At 43.1% G+C, this 12250-nt stretch overlaps 1 protein-coding gene and 1 pseudogene across 1 annotated transcript; both read left to right on the plus strand.

The window, feature by feature from the left end:
• The first annotated feature begins 615 nt into the window (after nt 1-615).
• On the plus strand, nt 616-2820 carry LOC131653447 (uncharacterized). The gene is made up of 3 exons (XM_058923589.1): nt 616-921; nt 1003-1908; nt 2791-2820. Exons 1-3 carry the CDS (start codon nt 616-618, stop codon nt 2818-2820), a joined length of 1242 nt encoding a protein of 413 aa, XP_058779572.1.
• Nucleotides 2821-2894: 74 nt separating this feature from the next.
• Nucleotides 2895-9841, plus strand: LOC131653457 (uncharacterized; annotated as a pseudogene).
• The last annotated feature ends 2409 nt before the right edge of the window (nt 9842-12250 follow it).

Raw genomic sequence — 12250 nt, forward strand, 5'->3', positions numbered from 1 at the left:
TGGATTATATTCTGTGTTCCTTGGGGTCTTCTGTTCTGTTTTGCAGGTTGGGTGGGTTGTTCTATGAAGTAAAAGGCCCAATACCCAGGCCAGAATTAACACATAGGATACCTAGGATAGAGTGGATAGTCATGACGCCAACAGAATGTCAGGTTCTGTTGATTGCGATCATGAGACCCACGACCAGCTGAGACTCGAATGGGATACCGTTGTTGGCATGTATTTGCAACAATGATGGTGTTTCAGGAGAGTTGCTAACGCTGGAGACCTTTTGACCTACCTTGACCTAGATTCACCTGTGAGTGGGGTGGGATATTCATGACAGGTACCGTTGGTGACTGTTCTGTTACGTTGGTGACTATGGTTCTCATGGGTTTGCGGTATCTATGCCGGATTTTTGGTCCTGCAACATCCAATCCTGTTCAGAAGAAACATACACTTCTCCTATGTGGGGAGGATCTTTCATTGCATCATAATCATCATAGCATGTTTAATTTCAAAAAAAAAAGAAAAAAAAAAGAAAAAAAAGAAAAAAAGAAAAAAAAAAAGAAAAGAGATTAATATTCATATGCATGCCATTTTTCAGGTATCCAAAGTCAACACTTCTCATCAAGAATGGCTAACAGTGTGACCGTCAACAAAAAGACTACGAAGCATACCTTCTCTTGCAGTTTCTACCGTGAGGATATAACACCTTTGGTTCGATTGGGCACCCGAGTTACTGGGCAAAATTTGGATGAATTCAGAAAGACTTATGGCCACATTCTGCTTATGTTAACTACTCGTATTGATGAGTGGGGTCTCTACACTCTTCGTCAGTTTTATGATTCTGAGCTGCGTTGCTTTACCTTTCAAGATTACCAACTAGCCCCTACCCTCGAAGAGTATGCACACATTCTTCAAATCAAAGTTCAACATAAGGTTCCTTTTGTGTGTGCACCTGAGAAGCCCAAAATGGATCGCATTGCTGGTGCTCTTTATTTGAGCATGAAGGACGTTAAGGATAACTGGAAGCCTAATGGTGGGACCCATGGATTCTATGTGAAATTTCTGATGAGGGAAGCTGAAACCCTTGCTGATAAGGAAAAGTGGAAAGAATTCAATGCTCTCCTGGCCGTCATGATCTATGGATTAGTGATGTTCCCGAATATTCCAAATTTTGTTGATCTCACTGCCATTTGTCTCTTCATGGATCAAAATCTTGTACCCACTCTGTTGGCCGACACTTATTATGCCATCCATTCTAGGTATGGAAAAAAGGGATCAGTTGGGGGTTGTTTGCCAATACTGTACGAATGGTTTTCTTCACATTTGCCTAAAAGCGGAGCATTTGTCACTACAAGAGATTCACAGAAGTGGCCCCAAAGGATTATGGGACTTACTGCAAATGATATTGTTTGGTATCACCTCCGAACGGACATTGAGCAAGTTATAACCAGATGTGGAAGTTTTGGCAATGTTCCTCTCATAGGGACAAAAGGAGTTATCAACTATAATCCGAAGCTAGCACTGCGCCAGTTGGGTTTTGTACTAAAGGACAAGCCTTTGGATAAAGAGATATTTGAGTCCGTTTGTTTTGAAAAAGGAACCGATCCAGAAGGTTTGGAGAAAGTAAGGAGTGCGTGGAACAAAATTCATACAGAAGACCGAACTACCCTGGGGGGAAAGAATGCTATTGCTAAGAAAGCTTATACTGAATGGGTTGAAGAAAGAGTTAAGGAGCGCCTGCTGCCTTTCCCGAAGGTTAGCCCTCTATATGAACAACCACCTGAGATTTTAACTGCCACTGTACCAGCTGAGGAGTACAACCAAGTACATGTAGAGAATATCAGGTTGCGAGAAAAAGGGGAAGACGCTAAAATAAAGTACTTCTTGGTGGATCAGAAAAGGGCTGAATTAGCACATGAGGTTAAAATGCTGAAAGGAGGATCTTCCAGAGTTCAAAAAAGGGCCAGAACTGAAAAGGGGGAAAGAGCTACTACTGTTCGTATTGAGGACCATCAAAGGGTTATAGAAGAAGCGGTGAAGAAAGCAGAAGAAAAACTCAAGCGAGAGTACAGAGAAGACTTAAGGGCTCACAAGCTCAGAGTAGAGAAAGAGGCTAGGGCCGAGGTAAAGAGTTTGAAAAAGAAGCTTGAAGAGGAAACCACTCAGAGGGTAGCAATCGAGAAGAAGCTTGAAGAGGAAATTACTCAAAAGATAGCCGTGGAGACACAACTTAAAGGCAGTCATCTCCGTTCCGCTCGACTAACAGAAGAGAATGCAAAGCTCAGAAACCAGATAGCAGAAATGGAAAGTACATCTGAAAAGAATACCCTCCCTGATTGCAAAGGATGTGAGAGCTTGGTGGCCCACTGTGATATGTTAGATGGGCAGTTGTTTCGCAAGGATGTGGTGATTCAAAGTTTTGTCAAAGGAAGAGATCGAGAAGTGACTAAGAAGATGTTTGATGAAACTAAGAAGTGGAGCGACGAGCACTTTAAACAAGGAGGACCTTTGTTTTACACCAAGATGGATTAGTGTTTGAGCTTGTATTTCATGACCACCACCAGGCTTGTTGGATGGGGTCCTTTGTCTTTTCTGTTGTTTGAACTATCTTGTCAATGTATGGGTATGCCCAAACTCAAAAAGAGATTATTAATGAAATTTGAGTCTTTTGTTTCCTCTTGATGCTTATCTTTTGTCACATTGTTAAACATTCTTGATTAATATTAAATATTTTGGATACTCTGAAAATGGCACCTCACATCATATGCACACATGCACCTCATGCACATCATGCACAAACAGGTACATCAGATGGTGTTCTTATCTGACTGATCAAGTTTTCCCTTTCAGCAATTGCACCTCTGCCTACACATCGCTACTACACAAGGGCTAATCACTCACTGCAAATGGATCAGTTAAGGGACGATCTTATCCAGATGAGAACTCAGGTTACTGCTCAGATGGCTCAGTTCATGGAAGTCATGCAAAACATGGCTGATCGCCAAGAAGAACTCAGAATCAGGATGGACACAGTTGCTCAGGTTGTCGCGGACCCCCCGCAAAGAAATCCTGCTGATATTCGTGTCAATGGTGAACCTGTGATCGGAGGACCTGGTGTAATTCCTCCTGCTGCTAATCAAGGTAATCCCCGTGGGCCTCCCCAGCCTACTCTTGAAGGACAAACCACACAACAAATCAGAAGGGCTGCTGCTATCCCCGTGTTGGAAGAGGACCGACACGAGGATTTGTTTCCTGAAAGTGAATGGGGATTTCCTCAGGATGCTGGAAGAATGTTTAGAGGTTTGGAGGAAAGGATGAGGGCAATGGAAGGCCAAGGATTGGGTATGGATATTAATGACTTGGGTTTGGTTCCTGGTGTCCGTGTGCCGCCGAAATTCAAAGTGCCAGATTTTGAGAAGTACAAGGGGAATACTTGTCCCAAGACCCATGTCCGAGCTTACTACCGCAAGATGCATGTCTATTCTGAGGATGAGGGGCTGTTGATGCATTTCTTCCAAGATAGCCTAACTGGGGCATCTTTGGAATGGTATATGAGGCTGGAAAGAGCTAGTATTCGAAGCTGGAGAGACTTGGTTGATGCCTTCATAAAGCAGTATCAATATAATGTTGACATGGCACCCAATCGCACTCAATTGCAGAATCTATCTCAGAAAGCTAATGAGTCCTTCAAAGAATACGCGCAAAAATGGCGCGAGTTGGCAGCCAGAGTTCAACCACCTATGTTGGAGAGAGAAATGATGGACCTGTTCACCAACACTTTGGAAGGTCAATACTATTTTGCTTGTTCTGCATCCTCGAGTTTCGCCGAGTTGGTCATGATCGGTGAGAGAATTGAAAGTGGAATCAAGGCTGGTAGAATTCAGAATCCGAGTGCTGCTAGTTCCTCCTCTGGGGTTGTTGGAAAGAAACCTTATAACGGGTTTGCCAAGAAAAGAGAGGGTGAGACGAGCGCTGCTTATTATGGTAAAGGCAAAAGCCAGGCTCATCAACAAGTGGCCGCCGTGACTATACCGAATGTTCCATTTCAGCAACATCAGCAACGAGGATATACTCCGCGCCAGTATCAACCAAAGGCACCTGAGAGAACTTTTGACCCAATCCCGATGACATATGCACAAGTATTGCCATACCTCATCGACTTGAAGTTGGTACAATTGAGAACTCTAGCAAGTCCTGCTAAGTTGCCTCCTAATTGGGATGCTAATGCAAGGTGTGAATTCCACTCTGGAGCACCCGGGCATAACATTGAAAACTGCAAAGCATTGAAGTATCAGGTTCAAAATCTTCTCGACTCCAAGGCCATTGAGTTCACTCCTACTCCAGGGCCTAATGTTGTTCAAAATCCCATGCCCCCTCATGGGTCTCATGCTGCAAACGCCCTCGATTGTGTTGAAGATACTCGTTTGGTTAAGGATGTGACTGAGTTAGGCTCTCTGTTGCCTTTACTGAAAGTAGAATTATTGAGAATGGGTCTATGTGCTGGTTGTGGAGAATTGTGTAATGATTGCATGGCCACTTCCTCAGTTTGTGACAAAGTGAAGAATGGTGTTCAACAGTTGATAGATAGTGGGTATCTACAGTTTGAGCGCATACGACGGCCCGAGGTATTTGAGAATGAAATTAATGTGGCACCCATTCCCTACACTCCTGCTAAAATCCCAATTCCTGCTAGAGCACCTCCTTTGGTTATTACATCACCTGGTCCCGTTCCGTATACTAGTGAGAAAGCAATCCCTTGGAATTATGGCGGAGAAGTTTTCTACCAAGGGGCCAAGTATGAGATTAAAGCACCGGTTGAGAAAGAAGATGTTGATAATGTTGTTGGCATTGGAAGAATGACAAGAAGTGGTCGTATTTTCAACCCTCCCCAGAGTACTCGCGATGACAATACAGAAGCTCCAGCTCAAGCAAAAGGGAAAGGAGTGGTAGAAGATACGGTGGATCCGGGGCAAAGCTCTAACTCTGAAGATACTATGGCCAAAGAGATGGAATAGTTCCTAAAGATCATCAAGAAGAGTGAGTATAAAGTGGTTGACCAGCTGAGTCAAACTCAATCTAAGATCTCGATCTTACAGTTGCTCTTATGCTCCGAGACACATCGAAATGCTTTATTGAGACTCCTAGGCACTGCCTTTGTCCCTCCTGAGATCTCAGTAAATCAGCTTGAAGGGGTTGTGTCTAATATCAATGCTGGAAACGGATTGGGATTCACTGATGCAGATTTGCCTTCTGAAGGTAGAAAACATAATAGAGCTTTGCACATATCTGTGGAGTGCAAGGGGACTATGCTATCTCGTGTTCTTGTTGATAATGGATCTTCTTTGAATGTGTTACCAAAGTCGTCTTTGATGAGGCTAGACTATTCTGGTGTTGAGATAAGGCCAAGCGAATTAACTGTGAGAGCCTTTGATGGCTCAAAGAGGTCGGTGTTTGGGGAGGTTGATTTACCAGTGATGATAGGGCCTCAACTCTTCACTATTACTTTCTTTGTGATGGATATCCACCCGGCTTACAGTTGTCTCCTGGGGCGTCCATGGATCCATGCTGCTGGGGCCGTGACTTCCACATTGCATCAGAAACTCAAATTTGCCACTCAGGGGAAGATAGTCACGATATGTGGGGAGGAAGAGCATGTGGTAAGCCATCTTGCGTCTTTCAAATATATTGATGTGGAAGGGGAGGTCCACGAAACACCTTGTCAAGCGTTTGAGGCTGTCCAGACTATCAAGATCCCTTATGTTGAAAAGAAGAAGTTGGAGGCTCCTATGTCTTCACTAAAGGAAGCCAAAGCTGTGGTTGAATCTGGTCATCCTGAAGGATGGGGCCGAGTCTTGGATCTACCAATCAAGCAGGATAAGTGTGGGGTTGGATATCAGTTGGGGCAGAGTTCTTCTGATGGGTCCTTCAAGAAGCCTGGAACCTTCGTTCCGATCAAGTTCTCTAGTGCTGGCATCGTCAAGGATCATATTTGTGCTACTGATGATGATATGGATAGTGATTATGACATTGAAGAATGGATCAGGCCGTGTGTCCCGGGACAGAAGCTTCTCAACTGGTCATCGGAAGACATCATCTCAATTGCTCTTGATCAAAAGTAATACTGTTTGTTTTTGTTTATCATGCAATAATTCCTGTGTTCTGCCCAAGACACAGTGAACATATGTAGGGCCTCATTTGTTGCTTTTCAATGTTAAAATCATTAATAAAAGGACGTTTTTGCATTCAAATATTTTGTTCCCTGTCTTTCATTTTTTTTACTTTTATAATTAATAAAAATATATATATAATAAAAATGGCAACGTTTCTTATTCATCATCATCCCTCCATTCTAAAATAAAGCATAAATCATAATCCATGCAGATCCATCGCTCCTCCAGATTCTGTTGATAACGATCTTGCTATGCCTCGTTATGACTTTGACAACCCTATCTACGCTGCTGAAGAAGGGGATGAAGAAGATTGTGAATTGCCTGATGAGTTGGCCAGATTGTTGAAACAAGAAGAGAAAGTGATCGAGCCACATCAAGAGCCTATTGAGACGGTGAATCTTGGCACCGAAGAGACCAGAAGGGAGGTTAAAATAGGGGCTTCTTTGAATGAGAAGGTGAAAGAAAAGTTGATTGGAATGTTGAAGGAGTATTCTGATATCTTCGCATGGTCTTACGAAGATATGCCTGGATTAGATACTGATATTGTTGTGCACAGGCTACCCCTTAAAGAAGATTCTCCGCCCGTCAAACAGAAACTCAGGAGAACACGTCCTGATATGTCCAAGAAAATCCAAGAAGAGGTTCAGAAGCAGTTTGATGCAGGTTTTCTTGCTGTAACAGTTTATCCGCCATGGGTCGCCAATATTGTACCCGTACCTAAGAAAGATGGGAAAGTACGAATGTGTGTCGACTATCGAGATCTGAATAGAGCGAGCCCGAAGGATGATTTCCCGCTTCCTCACATTGATGTGTTGGTAGATAACACTGCTCAATTCTCGGTTTTCTCCTTCATGGATGGTTTTTCTGGTTACAATCAGATAAAGATGGCACCCGAGGACATGGAAAAGACAACATTCATTACGCCTTGGGGCACCTTTTGTTACAAGGTCATGCCGTTTGGGTTGAAGAATGCTGGGGCAACCTATCAAAGAGCTATGGTGACTTTGTTTCACGACATGATTCATAAAGAGATTGAGGTCTATGTGGACGACATGATTGCAAAGTCCCATACTGAGGAGGAGCACCTTACCCACCTGAAGAAGTTGTTTGAGAGGTTAAGAAAGTTCAGGTTAAGGTTGAATCCCAATAAATGCACTTTCGGAGTGAGATCAGGAAAGTTGCTTGGTTTCATTGTTAGTGAAAGGGGTATCGAGGTCGATCCCGCCAAGGTAAAAGCTATACAAGAGATGCCTGAGCCGAGAACTGAGAAACAGGTTCGTGGATTCTTGGGAAGGTTAAATTATATTGCAAGGTTCATCTCACACCTTACCGCCACGTGTGAACCTATCTTCAAGCTATTGAGAAAGAATCAGGCAATAAAGTGGGATGACAATTGTCAAAAGGCATTTGATAAGGTTGAAGAATATTTGCAAGAGCCTCCAATTCTCATGCCTCCAGTGGAAGGTAGACCTTTGATTATGTACCTGACGGTCCTCGAGAATTCAATGGGGTGTGTGCTGGGTCAGCATGACGAGTCCGGTCGAAAAGAGCACGCAATTTATTACCTTAGCAAAAAGTTTACCGATTGTGAATCAAGATACTCACTACTCGAGAAAACTTGCTGTGCTTTGGCATGGGCTGCTCGCCGACTGAGACAGTATATGTTGACTCACACCACTTTATTGATTTCAAAGATGGACCCAATCAAATATATATTTGAGAAACCGGCATTGACAGGGAGGATTGCCCGTTGGCAAATGATCTTGACAGAATATGACATACAATACACTACTCAGAAGGCCATTAAAAGTAGTGTAATTGCTGATTATCTTGCACATCAACCCGTGGACGATTACCAGTCTATGTACTTTGAGTTTCCTGATGAAGATATAATGTGCGTGGTAGAAACTTCCAAAAGTCAAGATCAAGAGGAAGGACCTGAACCAGGGGCGCGATGGACGCTCGTGTTCGATGGTGCCTCTAATGCATTGGGTAATGGTATTGGGGCTGTGCTTACTTCTCCAACAGGTTTTCATATTCCATTTACGGCCAGGATTTGTTTTGATTGTACTAATAATGTGGCTGAATACGAGGCTTGCATATATGGTATTGAGGCGGCCATTGATTTGAGGATTAAAAATCTCGCAGTTTATGGAGATTCTGCTTTGGTGATTAGTCAGATCAACGGAAATTGGGAAACACGCCACCCCAACTTGATTCCCTATAGAGAACATGTGGTGAAATTGGCTCAATACTTTGATGAGATCACCTTCGATCACATCCCTCGAGAGGAAAATCACTTGGCTGATGCTTTGGCCACTTTAGCATCCATGTTCAAAGTCAAATGGGACAATGAAGCGCCGTCAATTGTGATCAAAAGGTTGGATGAACCTGCATTCTGTGGCGTCATTGATAATGTGCCTGATGAGAAACCATGGTTTTATGACATTAAGAAATTTCTGGAAACCCAAGAGTATCCTGAGGGTGCTTCCCTCACAGATAGGAAAACTCTGAAGAGACTATCTGCCAAGTTCTTCATTGCTGGAGGTGTGTTGTACAAAAGGAACTTTGATTCTGTGTTGCTCAGATGCGTGGATAGACACGAAGCAGCAAAGATCATGCAAGAGGTGCATGAAGGATCCTTTGGTACACATGCTAGTGGACATACCATGGCTAGGAAAATATTGAGAGCAGGTTATTATTGGTCTACCTTGGAACATGATTGTTTCAACCATGTGGTGGTATGTTACAAATGTCAAGTGTATGCAGATAAGGTTCATGTACCTCCGGTTCCTCTGAATGTGTTGACATCTCCCTGGCCGTTTGCTATGTGGGGCATCGATATGATTGGGGAAATTAAGCCCACCGCCTCTAATGGACATCGTTTCATCCTCGTTGCTATTGACTACTTCACCAAGTGGGTTGAAGCCGCGTCTTATGCAAATGTCTCCAAGCAAGTAGTGACTCGCTTCATCAAGCACCATATAATTTGTCGTTATGGGGTTCCTGAAAGAATTATCACTGATAATGGATCCAACCTCAATAACAAGATGATGAAGGAATTATGCGAGAATTTCAAGATTACGCATCATAACTCCTCCCCGTATCGGCCAAAGATGAATGGCGCAGTTGAGGCGGCCAATAAAAACATCAAGAAGATTGTGCAAAAGATGGTGGTCACTTATAAGGATTGGCATGAGATGTTGCCCTTTGCTTTACATGGTTATCGTACCTCGGTGCGTACTTCTACAGGGGCAACTCCCTTCTCGTTAGTATATGGCATGGAAGCGATTCTTCCGGTTGAGGTTGAGATTCCTTCATTAAGGGTATTAACAGATGTGAAGCTCAGTGAAGCTGATTGGGTCCAGACCAGATTTGATCAACTGAACCTTATTGATGAAAAGAGACTAGCAGCCATATGCCACGGGCAAGCCTATCAAAAGAAGATGAAGAGAGCCTTCGACAAGAAGATTCGACCTCGACACTTTCAGGTCGGTGACCTTGTGCTCAAGAAGATCCTTCCTATTCACAACGATCCTAGGGGAAAGTGGACTCCGAATTACGAAGGGCCTTATGTTGTAAAGAAAGTCTTCTCAGGTGGCGCCATGATCCTCTCAACTATGGATGGCGAAGACTTCCCACTTCCCGTGAACGCCGACGCAGTTAAAAAATACTTCGCATAAACCTGATCAAAAATAAAAATAAAAGAAAAGGAAAAGATCAGGAAAAAGAATGAAAAAGAAATAAAGTACACCCGCTAAGTTGAAAACCCGAAAGGGCGACTTAGGCAAAAAAGGGGTCCTGGTGGATTGAAAACCCGAAAGGGCGATCCAGGCAAAAGAGGGACAAAAAGCGAATGACTGCGTCGTGCATTGGATCTCTGAGCATAACTAGTCAGCACAATTGGAGGCCTCAGAAGGGTAAAGGACCAATTCATTCATCCATTTTGGAAGGCAAAGCAGAAGGAATGTCGAAGATCTGCGAGGCATAGCAAGATTGGAACCCAATGGAATCTTTTCTTACGTTGCCATGTTTGTAAATTCTACTTGTTTTCCTTTTTGGCGGCCACCTCCTTAAGGGGCTGCTTCCTGGTGTACTCGCCTATGTTAGGCATTTCTTTTCATTAATAAAAAGATATTTCACTCAAAATTCCTACATTGTTTTATTTTTACTGTTTTGTTTACAAAAGCGTCCAATTATTTTGGTAAGCATTGCATTTCTAACATCGAAGTCCTACAAAAGGAACATGATCTAAAACGAATAGAATTGCTTAAAGATTTTGAGTACTTGGGATGATGGACGAGGTAGAACCATCATACCTGGGGCATATTTGCTTGATTTGTTTTGCAGGAACCTCCGATCATTCAGCATAGTCAGATGCCAGTACCCACGCTTCAAGAACCCAGAGGTCTCCTTTCCTTCAAGTACCCGAGTTTATTTCTCTGGAGCCAAGACTCAAATGCTCCGCAGTGTTGATTAGATTCCCTTATTCTTCGACAAAGATGTGGAAGTTCAAAAAGGGGAGGTGCAATCTTCAAAGTCTCCAAACAAGATGACGATACGGCCCCTCTGGGGTAAGTTCCCCCCTACAGAAGTGACATACTGGGGGTCGTCCAAGAAACCATCTGGTGGCCTTACAAAGTCAAGAAAGCAAGAAGAATCCCCACATAGTTCTTCAAACAAAAGGGCCCTCTCCGATGTTCATTCATCCTCTCTTGCACATAGTAATCATCGCATTCACATTGCATCTACAAAAAGCGTAGCATTTCCATGAACATGGAGCATTACGCCATGAAAAAATTCAAACATGCATCAATGCATAAGCCAAGTTTGTATGTGCTCTAAAGGCACAAGATAATGTATTCCCAGAAGAAGTCTTGTCCTCTTCCTCCAAGGTGGATTGAATGCAAAGTTAGTCCTCGTTAAGATCGTGTTTCATTGGTCAGTTTTCCACTTGCCTTTTTCCCAAGCCTAACTAAGGTTAGCACCTCCTTTTTCCAAAGCCTAACTAAGGTTAGCACTTCCTTCTTTCCAAAGTCTAACTAAGGTTAGCACCTCCTTCTTTCCAAAGTCTAACTAAGGTTAGTACCTTCTGGTTCTAAAGTCTAGCTACGGTTAGCACCCTCTTTTCAAAGTCTAACTAAGGTTAGCAATTTGGTTGAGTCGTCCAAGGATGGTTCTTCCTTGTGGAGTCACGCTACGGTTGTGTCTTCTTTTCAAAGTCTAACTAAGGTTAGCAATTTGGTTGAGTCGTCCAAGGATGGTTCTTCCTTGTGGAGTCACGCTACGGTTGTGTCTTCTTTTCAAAGTCTAACTAAGGTTAGCAATTTGGTTGGGTCATCTAAGGATGGTTCTTCCTTGTGGAGTCACGCTACGGTTGTGTCTTCTTTTCAAAGTCTAACTAAGGTTAGCAATTTGGTTGGGTCGTCTAAGGATGGTTCTTCCTTGTGGAGTCACGCTACGGTTGTGTCTTCTTTTCAAAGTCTAACTAAGGTTAGCAATTTGGTTGGGTCGTCTAAGGATGGTTCTTCCTTGTGGAGTCACGCTACGGTTGTGTCCCCTTTTTCAAAGTCTAACTAAGGTTAGCAATTTGGATTGAGTCGTCTAAGGATGGTTCTTCTTTATGGAGTCACGCTACGGTGGTGTCGCCTCTTCTTCAAGTCTAACTACGGTTAGCACTCTCCTTTTCAAGTCTATCTAAGGATAGCAATCGTCTCAAAGTCTAACTAAGGTTAGCAACTTGTCTGGTCCACCTTTGATACTATTCAACACCTTTGCTTTACCACAGAATGCAAATTTTGATGGTACTTTTGGGTATTCAATCCACTTTCACCTCTCATGTCTAGAACTGGTGTCGTTCGTACATTCAGGTCCAAGCAGATTGAATAGGGGCAGCTGTTGCACCCCAAAATTTGCCCACTTATTTATTCCCAAATGGCTTTCACATCACATTCATACACATACTTCATATAGGCCATTCATCCAATACATTCATTCATATCATTGTTACTGTTCAAGAAAATTGATGAAAAAGAGCTTCTATGTGAGAGATGTCTTGGTTCAAAAGAGAAGGTTTGAAGTCTGATTATATG

This window comes from Vicia villosa, linkage group LG1 (genome assembly GCF_029867415.1).
Source record: "Vicia villosa cultivar HV-30 ecotype Madison, WI linkage group LG1, Vvil1.0, whole genome shotgun sequence".
NCBI lineage: Eukaryota > Viridiplantae > Streptophyta > Magnoliopsida > Fabales > Fabaceae > Vicia > Vicia villosa.

Coding starts and splice junctions, on each gene's coding strand:
- LOC131653447 (XM_058923589.1), top strand. CDS start 616: ATGGCTAACAGTGTGACCGTCAACAAAAAGACTACGAAGCATACCTTC. Junction 922..1,002: donor AAATCAAAGTTCAACATAAG/GTTCCTTTTGTG, acceptor AAGGACGTTAAG/GATAACTGGAAGCCTAATGG. Junction 1,909..2,790: donor GGGCTGAATTAGCACATGAG/GTTAAAATGCTG, acceptor ATGCACAAACAG/GTACATCAGATGGTGTTCTT.